The 18,283-nt window shown below is 33.7% G+C and overlaps 2 protein-coding genes across 2 annotated transcripts; both read right to left on the reverse strand.

Annotated features, from left to right (window-relative positions):
* Window positions 1-53: 53 nt before the first annotated feature.
* Window positions 54-10,046, reverse strand: LOC110991707 (neprilysin-3-like). Its single transcript, XM_045628592.1, has 14 exons — window positions 9,909-10,046; window positions 9,373-9,469; window positions 9,056-9,150; window positions 8,317-8,438; window positions 7,392-7,575; window positions 6,575-6,833; window positions 4,985-5,240; window positions 4,456-4,746; window positions 3,955-4,149; window positions 3,512-3,648; window positions 2,057-2,124; window positions 1,320-1,450; window positions 396-560; window positions 54-227 (listed from the first exon to the last, which is right to left on the reverse strand). Exons 1-14 carry the CDS (start codon window positions 9,967-9,969, stop codon window positions 54-56), a joined length of 2,235 nt encoding a protein of 744 aa, XP_045484548.1. The 5' UTR covers window positions 9,970-10,046.
* Window positions 10,047-13,284: 3,238 nt separating this feature from the next.
* Window positions 13,285-15,635, reverse strand: LOC110991723 (cuticle protein 63-like). The gene is made up of 4 exons (XM_022257192.1): window positions 15,615-15,635; window positions 14,447-14,551; window positions 14,020-14,166; window positions 13,285-13,512 (listed from the first exon to the last, which is right to left on the reverse strand). Exons 1-4 carry the CDS (start codon window positions 15,624-15,626, stop codon window positions 13,333-13,335), a joined length of 444 nt encoding a protein of 147 aa, XP_022112884.1. The 5' UTR covers window positions 15,627-15,635; the 3' UTR covers window positions 13,285-13,332.
* Window positions 15,636-18,283: the final 2,648 nt, after the last annotated feature.

Here is an 18,283-nt window from a genome sequence, read left to right on the forward strand (position 1 = left end):
AGCATTTTTATTGTCATTATTGTCGATCTTGTACTTTGTATTGGATATTACGGCTAAAAGATGATACATCGTTTGTTAGGATTCATCGGTGATCCAGGGGGACAATGCCATGTCTTAGCGAAGTCAGGATTATTCTGTAAAGCACCTCGGGCGCGTAAATGTTGCGGCGCATGTTCATCTTCCATGTCTGCTTTTAAAGCTTCTATCGTTGTTACTCCGCACCAGAGCTGTCAAAAATATAAACAGTAAATACTAAATACTTTTCTGGAAAAAGAATGAACTATGGAAGGCAATAAAAGTTGTTTACACATTTAAAAGTTATTGACTATAAATGATAAAAGACATAAAAGTAGACGTTTCAATAGGCGAGTATCACTTAGTTAAGTTTTACTTACATTACCATAGGACAAGAAGAAGAGTTGCTCTGACGTAAAATGTTCAAATCCAGGTAATTTTAATTCGGGGCTAGCTTTTCTTAAATGCGCTTTCAAAGCCGCAAACGCCTCTTTCACACCACCGTTATCTGCTATATTCTCGCCCAGTGTCTTTTTACCATCAACCTGAAATATTTTGAACAAACTTAGATACGATACGATATTACGGGTATAATATTGTTTGCATACAAAAGGTATATAAAGTTTAATCACGAAGAGAGTAAATCAAATCAAAATTCGTTTATTTAGTTTGGATGCGTCTTAGGGAATAATTATTCAAAAACGTTTACAAAATTCGGGAAAGAGCAAAACTACGCCATTCGTTCGAAAAACTACCAGGAGGCCTTGTTCTGAGAAGAACGGGCAAGAAACTCAGCAAGTACAATGTGTAATAAAACAAAAAGCAATATTTAGCTATCACGTTTTAAGCACCTTAATATGAGAAAATATAATATGAAAAAAAGCGATTGTCTGTAAAGTCGGTTTACTGACGATAATTGAACGTGACAACGTCATGAGAAAATACTGATGGAATGGTTGCATTTTTCAAAAGAAAATTTTAATTTTATTTGTTTGATATATATTTTGTCTATATATATAGAGATGGAATAAATTGAATCGATCAAGTTACATTCATTTGTACTCATAAATACAATTATGTCAATATTCTAACGAACGCTGCCGAACGCAGCCTATTGTGCCTCTTTGTCGCTCGTTCCGCGCTCTCGCTTGCACTTCATGCCTTAAATTGAACAGAGGTAACACCGCATGCGTCATTTTCGTGCGTGCAGCCGGCTCCAACGAATTATAAGACGTTGTCACGTCAAAACCAAGTGCAAGTCAACATAAGATCTATAATACCTATGTTAAACTTTTTAAACTTACATGTTTCCCAATTTGGGGAATGTAGAATGAAGAATACTGATCCACGAAGCATTGTGTCATGTTGATGAATGATTTGATTGTGTCATTCGACCACCATGGTATTAGGTTACCGTTTTTATCAAATTGGCGACCTAAATGCGTATTAAGTTTTAAGTAATCATCCAATTCGACTTAAACTTCAAGAAAATAGCGTACCAATTCATAAAAGGCCGGCAACGCACTCGCGAGCCCATTGGCATTGTGAGCGTCCATGGGCGAAATTGTAATTATAAAAATATAAACTAATTTGTTTAGCGTTGTAATACATTGTAAGTTATATTTGTGTGTTGTGTTAAACAATACATCAATCTTTAAAAACTGTATTTTTCTGGTAAAGCTTTACTGTATCAGCTCGCTCAAGTCGCCTATTTCGATTGGTTTATGTAAATTAAGCGGTAGTTTGACTTGGTGCATTTCGGAATATGATACGATTCGATACGAGTCCTAGATTTTGGTTGATTCGAATTTAGCGTTGTAAGAATATAACTATTGGCGAGCGATTTAATCTTTGGCATTTTAATTATGACAGATAAAAATATAACTTTAGACATACATCTAAGTATTTTAAAATAATAAATAACAATGTTACTTCTTTTACAAAACAGGGGGAAATGGGCCCATGGACACGCTAGAGGGCTCGCAATTGCGTTACCGGTTTTTCTAGAATTGGTACACACTTTTCTTTAAGGATTTCTTACCAAAGTTGTCAAATCCATGAGTTATTTCGTGTCCTAGAACAGCTCCTAAGGAGCCATAGTTTAATGAGCTGCAAATAAAATACGTCAATCAGAACAACAAATAATTGCTTAAAATGAATTAAGTTTTGGAAGATTGATTACAAGAATTAATCTGATCTCTGATTTACGATTCTAGGGATTTTTTTAACGTCAACAAAGTTTAGCAAGATAGAAGAACATACTAAATAAATATTTACATTTGAATTTTAATAAAATCATTCAATAATTTACCAAAGTGTGTGTAAAGGAATTACTTGTTTTAAGGTTATGTGTCATACATATTAAATGGCTATATGTCTAAAAAATATGTATATACATACTCAACTCCTAAATCGAAGAAAGGATATTGCAACATCACCAAAGGCACGGCTGCGTCCGGATTAAGAAAATCTTTATTAAGGCCAAAACTTGAAGTGTCATATTTTTGTCAAGACTATATTTAGAGACACTTTTTTGATCGCCTTTATTGCTTGTGACAATGAAATTAAAGGTAATATTCAGACACGAGACAGCGCAAACTATGACTCCAGTATATCATTAATGTTCTTTAATATATTATATTTAAACTCCCCGAGGCTTTGTATCGCTGCCTTTTTAATAAATGTAAGAAATGTATTAAAGAAAAGCTGTTTAATTGATAAACGGCCCTGGGACCAGTGCTAGACAGGCTACTTCAAATTAATTTGCAATATTTGTTTTAAAATAAGTGCTGTTTGATGATTTGCTTTTTTAAAATTTTCTCTGGCTTTTTCTCTGGGCCTACACCCTCTGTCTTCGGGATGTCTACCGATTCAAATTTATTGACGTGGAATAAGTGATACCTATATTTTAAGGTCCATAATAAACATATATTTTTATTCTTTTTTATTTTAATGTATTGTATTATATATTATTGTCATCAGGATGTGACTAATTACGTTTTATTTGTGACGACGATATATATATTTCATCATTAAATTTTAGAATATATGTTGCGTCACCTATATGTATCTGTTTTGTTATCATATTTTTTTAATGTATGGCCTTCTGTGCCCCACCCTGTCGATTCTTGGGTCTAAAGAAGACCTCAGGATTGCCGCGAAAAACGTCAGTGTAGAGGGTTCCCGATTACGCTGCCTATTAAGAGCGAAACTAATTTGATGCAACATTTTTATTTTACTTAAGTAAATCATTATTTGAAAAAACAATTAAATATTCTGTACTTATATAAACTTACTTATAGTATTTTCTTGATAGGTATGATACGCGTTCACTTCTGTTGGATCCGTTGCCCACGTGTAATTATTTCCGATACGAAATTTATTTAAAGCATTCTTCAGTTTAGATTGAACAATATTTATTAGATTTTCTAAGTAATATTTCGTGTCCACTTCAATCCCTTTGTAATATTCTTCTAGACGTCCATCTTCAAGTAACCAATCCGGGAAACCTACAAGGGTTTTCATTTCGACTATATTTTTGTATGTTGCCAGTTTAGTATCATCGTCCATCCATTTGGCAACTCCAACTAAATGAGCTAGGGCATTTTTTAACTCGTTTAACATTGTTTCAATCTGGAAATACATATGAGACAATAAGTCTTGTAATTTCTGTTTGATTAAATTATATAAGTTATTGTTTTCTAAAAATAAACTTTTTAACGGAATTTACGCCAAGTTTTTTAAAGCGTTTCTAAATGTTTTTTAGCAGATCATAGTTTCTACTATATATTAATGTTTCATATTAACGTTAATTAATTATGTTTAAATAAACTGCACTGAAAAATCACTATCCAACGAAACGTCATCATATCGTGTTGCATTTGCATTACCACTATTTGTAAAATTTGTAAATATTGAACATAATATATTTCAAGTTACCTTTGGTTTAGTATTATTAAAAAAGTTCTGATCAACAATCGCATAAGAAACTGCCATCCCAAGCAAATCATTAACAGCGTTTGCGCAGTGGAGGCTGCGTGACAATGTCATGTGTCCAGACTGAAGCTCTTCGGAAGCTCGTTCGTATAAAGCTCGAAGCTCTGAGCTAGTGTGTACTGCCATTACTTCTACAACCTGTAAATATTTTTAATTTCCCGTATCTAAGCGTTGTAACTAAAATTGGTATGTTTTTTATTTCATTCGTGTAAAATAAATAAACAATAATTTCTCTTTTGACCAAGGAGATTGTTTTATACTTTTCTGGCAATATTAACATAGTTGTTGGGTGCTTCTGGAAAAGTTCTTCGAATGTATTTTCAATTTTAAATTCTCAAAACACACTGAAGCAAAAGTCGTCTACCGTACTCTGAATAGTACCTTATCAGATGCATTGGAAAGATCATTTTATATGACTATCGGAAATCCATTCATTGGAATTACCTTCATCCAAACGAAGAGTTCAATCATAACGGGAGGCATTTTTGAAATATATGCAGCCATAAGTGACATATATTTTAAATCCGGTTCTGATATTAATATTTTGTCGTTCCCATAATCTAGTCTAACATCACTTATTCCGAATAATCCTTCGAGATACCTCCTCCAAATGGGTAAAGAGGTTCCGTTATTCATTTCGACTATAGAGTCCGTATATTTTTGAACTTCGTCAACGGTATAGTCAGGAATATTTAGATATAATTCATCTACATTTGTACTGTTATCCGATTCAAGCTAAAAAATATTGAATTATCAATAACAACGAATGAAATAAAACAGTGGAGTCGTGGATATTACTTATTAGTAGTAAGTTATAATTCCAGGGACAATTTAAAGGTTAAACTGAAGTGAAAAAATTTATATCGTTAATCGCTCGCTTCATTCCGATTTTTTATATATAAATATCTGGTTATAGATTGTTTTGTTGTTATGTGTTGAAGAACCCAATATTGAATTCTAGTAATATACTTACCTCATACATATCGAGACTCATGGTATAAAATGCATCAGCGGTCTGAACAATAAGTTGATCCAGTTCCCCTTCAGTAGAATTTGATTTTACATCATCTTCAAGAAGAAACAATTTTATAAGATGTGCGTAAAACATTTTATATACTTCTGCCTCTTGGTCTTCATCGATTTTGTGTGCGTGCCTCACGTTTATTAATTTACTTTGTTGAATATTTTCTCTCTTAAACCTGTGTTTACGTTTGTTTTCATTTAACATGCTGAAATGTAAAAAATTGTTCTATTACAGCAAATTGATGCCAATTTTTTAAGAAGTTTTAGGAGAGATAATATATATATAACTAGAATTAGTTTAAGCACGGTTTTAGATCACAAAATACTACTCTATACGCTTTACAATAGGTCGCTGTCCTGTGAAGAGTTAACAAAAGTATTAAGCTACAAGAAGTGGGAAATTAGATCTTTCTGGCTCTGCACTTTACCAGCTGAGTCCAGGGCAAAAATAACTCATTACGCAGATCCTCGCTCACCAATATTTACACCATCTTTTATCCAAATTTGAATAAAACTGAAACCCTACGAAATGATAGTCAGTTAAACAATCAATTTTCTGTTTCCGCTTTTAGTATTCGCGTTGATCGGAAATCGTATCTGGCATAATGGAGTCTTTGTTGAACCGTTTATACGGGCTACTTGTAGACATTGAATATAATTTTATTATAGTGTAGAGAACAGTGATATGTGCCTGATGTTCCTTAAATTTGTAAATATTATTTCTTACATGCTAGTATCAGTAGCAAAAGCCGAGGTCATAGGCCTCCATAAATCGGCCCTGCTTAGCTCGCTGGCAAAAGGCCCAGTTAATTTGAATATTATCTTACTACTTACACGCGACACGGTCTATTCAAAGTATTACACCTTCAGTACACATGATATCCAAAGGCTTGAAGAAACAAAACAAAATTTATACCTAACCAATAGGTTTCCAAGGCTGTTGTTTTATTAGGTGTTATAATTTCGAAACCAAACGAGTTTCTATTAAAAAACAAACCTCTTATATACCTTTGTAGTAAGGATATAGGGATCAATAAAAACTAAACTGTATCATATTTGTAAAGATTGGAAATAAACGGGCTTTATTATTGATTTTAATAAACAGTTTAATTCAACTACTTGTAGTGACTGGTTGGACTTGAATTCGTGTATGCGGTGATCTTATTTCGACTATTAGCGTGTTGTTCTCACAAGAATGTTAGTGTGTGCTTCTATTTCACCATGCCTACAGCTGATAGAGAACAAACTTTTTTTCGTTTATATATATTTGTATTTTTATTCTAGTTTATTACTTAAAGATGTCATGGTAGATGTGGTCTTATGGTTTCAGCTCCTTACAAACATTTTTTAAAACACAAAGGTGGTCTTTAAAAAGAGTGGCGTGAATTCATTGGCAGTTCTTCTTATCCGTTCTACGCCCTTGATTTGAGTACTAGCAGTAAATCAGTCTTAAATTAGAAACATTCAATATGTTATTCCTTATTGACGTTTATAAGTATACATTGTGTTAACAAAATGATTTTGAATTTGAATAACATACCTTGGAAATGGATTCGTGGTTTCGGGAGACCCCATTATAAGTCTGTAAACTGATGAATTCTTTGGGTCTGTTACGATATCGAATCCTATGAGAACATCCATACTGAGTTGTGTCTTTATTTGTATCACGCTTTCGATCCAGTCAAATGTGTAATTAGTGTAATCGACCTCCGTTACATTCAGAAAGGTCGGAATTGAGGGTAGACCTAATTGATCCAATATTTTTATAATTGGTTTGAGACCCCGTTTATCTAAGGTTTCTGTAAAAAAATAATCAATTTATATTAATAATCTCTTGAGACTTGTTTTAGATATCAGACGTTTACTCTTTAATATTATAGTACTTTGATTACGTAGGAATACAAATTATTTATTACAGTAAAATAAATGATATTTAAGAAAAATCTATTTAACATTCTTTGCGATTGAAAAAATAGTTAAATTAATTATTTCAAGAACAATGCCGAAGTTTTCTTTTGCTCGTGTTTTAAATGAAATTTTTCTTAAACATATAAATAAAGGAGATATAAAGAAATATGTTTCCGAATAAGAAAATAGTTATAGCTTTTATTGGCTTAAACTATTTCGGCTGCCGTTAAAACGCCTGATCGCTTGTCCTGCTTCGGGCGATTGCTGGCGATGCCGTGGGGTTTTAGTGGGTGCACAGTAGTCCCACACAACCTTTCATAAGGCAGTTGTGCCGCGGGAGTGCAGGAAAGAAGAAAAAAATAAAGAGTTTTAGAGTCGAGTCGTTAACGCAATTTCGGATTCGGTTCATTAAATAATCTTTATATATTTAGGGTTATATACATAACTACCTGTGTCCATACAAGATGTATAAAGATCCTTCGCTTGTTGCACTGGTTTTGGCTGAAGGCTGGTATTTCTAGTCAGGAAGTCTCGCACTACTGTGTACACTTTGGTTTGCTTGTCTCGGAACCAGTCGTAGGAGTGATATGCATCGGGTCGAGGGTGCTCTTCAGCCCAGTTTCCACACACGTACTAAAAAGGAGGCCAGTGTAAAATATATTATATATTCGTTTGCTTGCATGAAATACAAAAACGTGTGTGTAGTTATTACACCCGTCAGAAGTTATACTTCTTTGGTGTAACAAGATCTATTCAAAAATTTATCTTTCGCGTTATTCTGCGTTTATAGAAAAAGCGATACTAACAATAGAAAATACTACATCGACTACAGCTAACTTCAGGGTGTCGGTTGTTTGTGACGATGTGACTCTTCACTAACGCGCCAAAAGAAGTATAACTTTAATAAATAGTGTAATCTACTATATACTGCACAGTTGACACACCTTTGAAGGTTTTTGATCTTACACAAAATTTTAAGGGTGAATTAAAGGCTTTTTACGGGTTACAGAGAAATATTGATTTTAAAGGTCAAAAATGTCGATTGGGGTCAAAGGCTTTTGCATTAAGGGGTAGGCATAGAATTTCAACTAACTAGCCTGATCGGGTTTGTTCAGTGGATGGAGAAAAGAAACTTTTACTTGTGAGGAATGAAAATGTCAAAGCGCCATTATTCAGGCCTTAACACGTATTTTACGATAGTTTCTAATTAATTAATTGATGTTCGTGGTGTTAAATATGCCCAATAATCTAAATCTTTTTTACTTGTGTGTGTGTACATAAATTTCTGGTTATATAAGGCCCTTATTAATTTTTCATCACTGTATTTTTAATAGTTGAGGCTCCTCTTTAATTAAATCAAATAATCAATGGTACCTGATAAAAATCATAGCATGGATCGGCATTTCTATCCATCGACAAGGCTAAATTAGCAGCTGAACGTAGACATTCTTTACTTTCGCAAACTATTGCCGGTCTGTGGCGCTTTTGCTTAACATCTGTCAGAAAAGATAACTTCAGAGACAGGTACAAACCAACTTAAAAGTTTAACGAATTCTCTTGAACGTGTGACTTCAAAGTCGTGGGTTCAAATCACGGCAAACATTCGTATGATCACCTACTTGCCTATTAGCAAATAGCTTCAATGTACCTGAAGGGTACGTCAGAAAGCCACATCCTCCGCCGCTAGAGTATGAGCCCACAGTTAGGACTAACCTTCTGACATATGATTCGATGTATTAATATAGTTAACGAAATGCATAGGTTAACGGACCTATTTCATTGTCCGTTGAATGAACTGGCAAAAGTTTTTTAATTTGATAGTGCCTATAGTCAGTAAATCCTTGTATTTTTGTTTTTCTTTACTAATTTCAAATGATTGTTTTTTTTTGTTTCGTCTGTAAATTTTATTCACTTTTTGTTAAATCAGGAATTAGGGCAAGAGTGTTTTTATAAATAGAGTTTATTTTAGTTATTATATAGTGACAATTCTCTTGGTTATTTCTGATCTAAGATATTTCAGAAATATAACCTTTACAATATTTTCCTTTTTTTTAAATTATGTTTATGACGCTAATTAATCATAGATAGAAAAGTTTGATCATTTAATACTTACATAAAACAGTCATTGTTATAAAAAGGCACAGTAGAATTAATAGACAAATAAATAGAAAAGCCACCTTCAATTTATTTTTGTGTTTTCTTCTGAATCTGTAATGGAATACATTTTGAAAAACATAATATATACGTATATATTTTATTTGAACTTAATTATTTGTCTCTTTCTTTTAATCTGTGAGTACGCGTATGAAAATAGATAGATAGTTAATTCAATTGTTTTTTATGTTATTTAATTAAATACCTCTTAATTGAAATGGAAAAACGTACAGGAAGTACTCAAAACGACTACACCTATTTTGATGCAACTTTCACCTGGCAGTCCTGGAGCCGACAGCTATCAAGTACCCAGATTCCCGTAGGTCACTCCCATTTTTCAAGGTTGGGGTGGATATTACGGCGCTACCTGTGCCTGCACATGACACAATTTAATTAATTAAGGATGGCGCACAAATATTTAAAAGCAGTAGTAATCCGTCTAGAAGTAACGATTGCTGTACTGAATTTTACTTAATCCGCTGTCACAGCGACCCAAAGTAATTTTAATCATCCTTTTCGTTTATTTATAATAGATGTATTGTATTTTTTTTAATTCCTATTTTTAGCATAACTTATGTTTATATATTGTCGTACATATTAGATATAAGATTTTATAAAATTATTAGTACATTTCGTTACATGTTTGATGTTGTAGACTTAATAAATAAATAAATAAAAATAAAATAAATACACAAATATATTAAAAAAGGCTGTATTCTTAAGCCTTTTAGATGATTACGCGTTTGTTTAGCAGTTTTATTGTTATATTGAATTTTGGTTGAATGCCTTATTTGCAGTGTTCGTTAACTTACGTGTAACTGATGGCCCCATTGCATCACCTTCCTGTTGCCAGGCATTCATTTTACCACTCATAACTGACAGAAGTATGAATTCAAGAATGTGTAGGTACTTTGTGATTTTTTCGTCGGATTAATATTTACTACTGAAGTGGTTTCAGTTTGAAGGTATTTTTGTAACTGAAAGCTTGTTGTGGTTACGGTATTTTCATTCGCGATTAGTAATGTGACCATGATATTGCAACATAGCTGACTAAAATTGTTACGGCTAATGGCGACGTGTATCTCGCTCGTATATAATATATACATATTAATATTAAGTTTCTCATGTAAATAAAATATTTCTGTTTTGTAATGAGAAATAAAGTTCTTTAAACATTATATTGTATTTTGTTGGACAATTTAGGTTTTTAGGGTAATTATATTTTTTTAGTTTTTCTTTTTTTTCTGTTGCCTGGGAGAGACAAGCGGTCTTGGCGATAAAACCAACCGTTGCAACCCTATTAATTTTTGTAACCTTGTGTAGGTTTTTACTTGTAATGTAAATAAGTTTTAATCTATAATAATAAGTATTGCGTCTTCCTTTATATAATCCATTAAAAGTTTTAGTTTTGTTAGTTAGTTAGTTTAGTTTTAAATTCAAAATCGTCTTCGAACCATGGAATATAAAATTTGATTGTTGTATTTTAGAACAAAATAATAATAAACGCTTACTACTGTTCTTTTGTATCGTAAACAACAGTAAAATTATCTGTGTAAGTTTTAATTTTTTGAAGTCACATTACATTAAGTTACCTAAATGATAATTTTCTTTATAATTCAAACTTAGTTTAATTTTAATTATATTAATATACAATTAGAAACTAAAAATATATCTAATAACTAACCTTAAAATTTAATTATTAAAAAATATTATTAAAAGGAGTCCCTTTAGGCAAGGTTCCGAAGATACTAGCAGCGTTCCCCCTTTGAATAGCTAGACTAATTCTTTGTGCGAGGTAGCTGCCAGCTCTTCGTTCTCCTGTGATGTCGACTAACCTTTTTGATAATTCCCTAAAAAGCTTTAATGCGCTAGGACCCCACGGACCAAGGGTCTCGACACCGAATGGGACAAAATCATATTCAGAGCCTGTATTTGCAGACTTTAGCTTTTTCAGCCGCATCACAAGCCGTACCAGCTCTCTTGTTAGTTCCATGAAGATTGGAAGGGGCCAGTGTGTCTGAACAGGTGGCATCCCATACCAAAACCCGACCCATCTTCCATGGAATCAAACTCATACCGTCCGGTCTCTTGCCATCGTCTCTAGCAATTCCAGTCGGCTCAAGTAGATTAGGCACGTTGACGGTGGCAAGGGACCGATGTATGATATCGTTGTGTGCGGCATGTCTCGAGAAGCGGCCAGCACTTTTTTGACATGATAGTCCGTGATGTCCTAGTTTGTCGACATCACTGCCACAGGGACAAGTATGAGGAGCGCAGACCGGTACCCCAAGCCGCAGACAGGTTGCGATTCGGAGCGTGTCAGGTTCAAGAAATGTTCCTGTATTTGACGAAGGGTAAGCGTGAAGCCAATAGCCGGCCTCATGCGTACCCACGGCCAAAAGCCTAGCACGTGCTGAACCTGTACTACGGCTCAAAAGATTGTCATAAGTCATTTTACTGTCTATGTCGTCCCAGCTCCTCTGTGAATTTAGAGAAAATGGAAAATTTTGACCTGGGCATGCAATTAAGAAAGCGTTTCTAGCTTCTTCCAAGCCAGCAATCTCAAAGTTTGAAGGGGATGCCCTTAAAATTTGACTTATGAGATTTGCTGAACTATGGACAGAAGATAGGAAGGCTGGTAAAGCAACACTGGAAATTTTGCGAATCCCCAAACCACCATAACGGATTGGTAATGATGCTTGGGTCCACGATTGCTCGTTCAGCTGTATATTAAGAAGCGATTCTAAGCTAATTTTGATTACGTCGTCTACTTGTGTCAAAAGATCTGGGTGATTCCAAAAGGAGCAGCAACGGAGCACATACGTAAATTTTGGGACAAAAAGACAGTTTTTTAAGATGCAAAGTGCATAATGCGGACTAATTTCAAGGAGACGATCGGCAGAATTTTTAAATTTATTAATAGAATTATTAATATATTCAAAAATAGATTCATCAAAAATTGGAGAACCTTAAAGGTAAAGGGAATTACTATTAACTATTTTAATATTTTTTAGTTGAAGTAAATGATTAAATGCATTTACTTCAACTTAATGTAAACTTATGAACAAGAAAAAAAGAAATATACATGAAATGCTTCTAATTTTACATTAACTTGTAGGAAATCCGAATTAATATAAAACCATGGTGTCATTATAGACCCAGGTCAAAGGACAGTAGGGTTTAGTAGAACACGCAATGAGTAGTGATGTGCTGTGATATCGATCTAACAATAGGAAATGTCAAATAATATATTCATTCATGCATAAGGTGACATTTTCGATGATTTGTTAGGGTTGGGCTGTGCTGTTATTATACCGAATTACACGGCTTTAAGTATTTTTTATGTTCTCTTAAAATTTTAATGTTTAAAAAACTTTATTTCTCATTACAAAACAGAAATATTTTATTTACATTAGAAACTTAATATTAATATGTATATATTATATACGAGCGAGATACACGTCGCCATTAGCCGTAACAATTTTAGTCAGCTATGTTCATTCTAACATGCATCTTTTTTGTTGAAAAACCTTTTTTATCAACGAAATAGTTTGTAAAGTTCTGAAATAATTAATTATTTGATTGTTCTTTATTATACTAGGTATTTTAATAACCGTCTTATGATAAAGTTTATTAAGACAATTGTTTTTTAGTTCATAGACTTAAATATATAGTTTAAAAATTTAATAAATATAAATTTTTTCGTTGTGCATTTTTTTTTGTAAGGTTAAGTTAGGTTAAGTCCATAGCGAGTTGATGGGGCTTTTGGGTTTTAGTTGGTGGGGATCCATTGCACCCCACAGACCGACGTCCACACCCGCATCAAATTTAAAAGTTAAAATATTCTTTTTCTTCATAGGCTATCGGTGCGTTGAGTCTTGCAAATACGTTGTTCTTTGACAGTAGCCCAAAAGGATAATTTAGAATGACATATCTTACAATGCAGAAGGAAAAGATACAGTACGAAGACGAAAGAGTGCTTTAGTTTCAGATTTTTTAAGTTTTAGCAGTGTGGCTGTTATTATAACAATAAAATGGTTGATTAAAACCTCAACGACAATGAGATGTGTAATGAGTTCCTCGCCTGTAAATCCTCAAGATAAAGGCACTCATGGCAGTTATTATTATTATAAAAACAAATGAAAGACAAAAATAATTGAATATAAATATTTATTCACCCGCCAAACGGGCATGATCTCAACGCATTTATAATTATTTAAAATTACTTCTAACCCTTCACCAACCATGACCCCAACCATGGCCGTAGGACGACGCGTAGGTGGCCAATGGGGCATGGGAAATGACCGCTGGGGCCAAAGCTGGGGCAGCATGGATCACAGGCTGGGCGATAGCGACTGGCGCAGCGTGAACTACGGGAGCAGCCTGGACCACGGCGTGAGTTGATGGGTGGATCACCTGAAGGAAAAGTATCAAAATCAGTAGAACATCATTAAGAGATCATTTATTCCAGAGTGTATGATTATCATAGGATCTTCTAAAGCAATAAATTTTACTGAGGGTATTTGGTTCTTCAAGTACCCTCCAAAGCGCAGAAAATGCGAATCATTTAACACCTAATTGCGATCAGAACTATGTAACTAGGTATGCTTGAACATACCCAAACATTACACGTTGACATGTAAAAGTAAAAAAAAAAGGATTAAAATGAATGGGTATTTAATACCCATTGTGTGCCTTAGTATCCGAATAATGAAGATTTTAAACCGGCTTAGTAAAATGAATTGTGTATATTGGGTGCCGAAAGAGTAGATCCATATACAGCTTTAGATTGAGGATAACATTGAGGTCCTCGTGCTTTTAGTGAAGAAAGAAAAACTGAAGTGAGTTTTCTTTCTTCACCAATTGTTTCTCATTAAACAGTAGTGTTATTTATGTAAGGTTTAAACTGGCTGTTAGACTTACCCTTTGGAAGGAGGAGTAGCTAGTGGCTGGTGCATGGGCAACAGCAACGGGAGCGTGGACGACTGGTGCGGCCTGGATGACAGGCGCATGTGCAACAGAGATTGCTGGTTGGGCAATTGTCAGGGCTGACTCGTGACCGAGGCTCAGCTGTGAATTTTATAATACAGAACTGATATATTGAAATAAGAGAAAACCTTTAATTATTACAAGGTTTTAATAAACAAAAAGTTTATTAAAATGTTTATACCTGTGTCTTTATAAAGAACTTTTTACACTATTTTAAAACATAATTTTTTAAAATTTTGGTGTTTAACGGACGCGTTCAGATGTACGAAGTGTTAAATAGAAATTTTGGAGATTATATCCGTCGGATTTTATCAACCCGTCTCGGTCATTATATATACATAATATTTTTCAATATACTTACACCTCCATATCCGCCATATCCGCCCAATCCTTCATATCCTCCATATCCTGAGATGAAAGCTGGAGTTGGTTTAGCGGCAGCCACCGCGACGAGGGCAAAGAAAATCTACAAAAAAAAAATATATATATAAATAAAACGACGGGACAAGACAAACCGTCTTACGATAAATAAATATACATAGTCGTGATTATTTTAACGTCAAAACGTCAATGTCAAAATCGTATTGACTTTTGAGTCATGAACCCTGCATTATATAATTATTAAGCATTCTAAAATATATATTATAACAACCTCAACATGTGTATATTGTAACAATAAGCCTTTATTCATCCACATCTTAGTGACATACATTTAACGAAAATAGATATTTACTACTCTAAGAAACTGTAGATATAATAGAGATAATTTTGCACATAAAATAAATAGGTATTAAGAATCTTTATATTCAATAAGTTTTTTCTTTTTTGTTGTACCTACAGCCAAAATATTTGGCACAATTTCCTTCATATTTAAGAAAAACTATATGTGAAAATTCCTCTATTTAATTGTCTCACAATATTATATATAAGTAAGTATATGCTGTTAATCTTCTGAATCATTAAAATTTTTTTTATATTGGATATGAAGATTCTTAACACCTATTTATTTTATGCGCAAAATAATCCTAAATAAAACTATTTTTGACGGTACAAGTGTTAAAAAAAGGTTTAAAATAGATGATTAAGCTTATTTCAATGCTCTTCATTAGAAATTTTGGTTTCCAATGGAATATGGATTTTGGTTGGGTGACTCCAAAGGATCTTGTCTAGGGAAACCGAACAATGTCATATCAGCAATCTGCCCCTATTGCCACGTCATTATATTCCCTTTTCTGTTTGTCTCTTTTAATACTTCATTCTTTTAAAGGCCGGCAACAGATGCGATACCCTCCAGACATTGTACTTTTCCATGGACGGCGGTCACACTTCTTATCCCGGTCGTTAGGCATAGAAGATACATAGAAGTCGATCAGCCTTCTATGCCTTAGCCATCTCTTTTCGGTCTAAGACAGGAAATGTTATTGCCGAAGTTCAAACGACCCATGATATGAAGACTTATCAAATCAATTTCTATCTATCTATCACATATAAAACTCGTAAGCTATGATTTATATATAAAAATTACTTACGAAGGCACGCATGGTTGAATCGGCGTAAGAATGCTGTATGCTCAATATTGGCCCAACGCACCTTTTATACGTTTAACTATTTCGTATGTAGGTATTAGATAAAGCGCATATGAGCTATGTCCGCAAGGGCGTTGGTCACTCCATATATGAGCAACAGTTATTTAAATGTATCAATATTTTATTATGTATTTATGTGGTAAAATTAAGGATATATGCACGTGCTGGCCTAGTTAATAATTGATAGAAATTTTTCATTAGAAATTTTTGAATAAAGATTCTGCAGAATTCTGAATAGCTTTGTGAAAAGGTTGAGCTAATTAAAATCATCTGTCATTATTAATAGTTGTAATACGCCACAACCTCTTTAGGTCTTGGCCTCAGATTTTTGAATCTGTTTCATTATCATTTTTAAATCTAATAGGCAAGGTGATCAGCCTCCAGTGCCTGACACATATCGTCGACTTTTTGGGTCTAAGACATGTCGGTTTCCACACAATGTTTTCCTTCACCGTACGCAAATGTTAAATGCGCACATAGAAAGAAAGTCTATTAGTGCACAGACGGGGATCGAACCTACGACCTCAAGTATGAGAGTCGCACGCTGAAGCCACTAGGCCAACATTACTTTGAAATAGTTATAATACAGTGGTAATATATGTGTCATGATCTAAAATTGACCGTTACGAAACGGCTTCACCGTAAGAGCAAAAAATATGGAGTAGTCGTGATTCGAACGCAGGATTTATAGGTCGATGGACGCAGGCTTTAATCACTAGGCCAGTGCTGCACACCCATGAATAAAGTACCACTAAAATAATACTGCTGTAAACTTAGTTCTGACAATGAGATTATTATTGATAATATTAATGGTAATGTATATAAGACAGGTATTTGTAATCTAATAACAGCCTTTCCAGGAAAGTTGTTCACCATACTATATTCCTATTTAGTATAGAGCCATGACCTCTATTTAAAAACAAAATTTATCCTCGTACATTACTTACAATTTGAAGTAGTAGAAATTTTGTAAAAGTATTACTAACAGTTGTGGATTTATTTATTTCTTATTTAAAACGCTAATCTCTCTCTCTTTAGTCGGCAGTTCATGTCTGAGCGTCGTGGTCAGCAACGAAGCATCTAGCGGACTATCTGCTTCCACCGGTTTCTGTCCAGCGCTTCTCTTATGACACTGTATAGCTTTGAAGACGATGAGTCTTTCACTTGATCGGTCCATCTGGTTGAAGCGCTAATAAATGCAGCTTATTTTGTGAGCTTTCAAGCACAATTTCACTAATAATATTACGTCAGCGAAACTTTTTAACATATCAAATCATTTAGCACTATAATCACGAAGCAAATCTAATATACCCGTAGTATAGTGTAGTTTGCAAATAATATAACAGTCAAAACTGACATCATTTAGAACAACATACCGGTTATAATGAATAAAATCAAAACTCCCGGCTGAATATTTTTTTGCGGCCAAATATGAGTCCCTTGGATGTCGTATTACAGATTTTATCTGTAGCTTAAACTTTTAGATTAGAATTTGATGACTTATGCTAGTTAAAACCAAAATGAAACTAATTGGAAAAACATACCAAAGCTTTAAGTCTTCCCTTGATATGCTCAAACTAGACTATTTAAAAGAAGACCAGTCGATGAGACTCGTATCTAAAGTTGCGAAATTAATCAATTACAAGTGGAGGGAATTGGCAAAAAACCATGGTACTTTTTACGTAATGTTTCCTTACCTGACTTAGTTATTTCTTTTATAATTAAAACATTTGTCGCAAGTTACTACTGAAGCCAACATTTGCCACTAGGCCAACATTTGATAACTATAAGCAATTCGTTAATAATTGTTAAATGTTTTTATGGCGTATATCAATCTAAAACAGAGTCTCATCTCTTTATATCAATTCGACTTAGGGTCCTTCAAGAAAAGAGCGTACCAATCTTAAAATGCCGGCAACGCACTCGCGAGCCCTCTGACATTGAGAGTGTCCATGGGCGGCGGTATCACTTAACATCACGTGAGCCTCCTGCCCGTTTGCCCCCTGTTCTATAGAAAAAAAGTATTTTATAATTATGTATTTTTGAATAGGAACTAATTAACTAATAATTCACTAACAGAGTCAGTTGTAGTTACGTTTAAATCGAAAAGCTTCAAATGGTTTTCATAATCCATAAATATCAAGCTCATTTTGCAAGAACTTATGTAATGTTATGAATGAAAATTGCCGCCGTGTTTACTACCAGACTGGAGGAAATGTTTTATTTATTTTGATTGCGAATAGCTAAGCTTTTTTGTGATTGCTCGTGTGAATTTATGATGAAATAATTATAGGAAAAATATATTGAAACCAAGACAGATTGTGATAAAATTATTAATTAATATTTTAGCTTTTAAATTAAAATAAAATGAGGAGCTTTTATGCAATTTCTTGATTTTTTGGTTGCACCTTTCCATTGACATTTTATTGAGAGCCGAGAGTGCTTCTGTTTAGTAGAAAAGCGTACATGAGTGCTTTTGAGTAAAGGATTACTTATCCTTACGTATGATTACGTAAAGACGTTTTGGATTATTAAAAGGATTATTTTAATATGTAATAAATGTGAGAAGTACTATATATGTATTAAATTCAAACTCAAAATAATTTTATATA

Source organism: Pieris rapae, chromosome 6, assembly GCF_905147795.1.
Source record: "Pieris rapae chromosome 6, ilPieRapa1.1, whole genome shotgun sequence".
In the NCBI taxonomy this organism is placed as follows: Eukaryota; Metazoa; Arthropoda; class Insecta; order Lepidoptera; family Pieridae; genus Pieris; species Pieris rapae.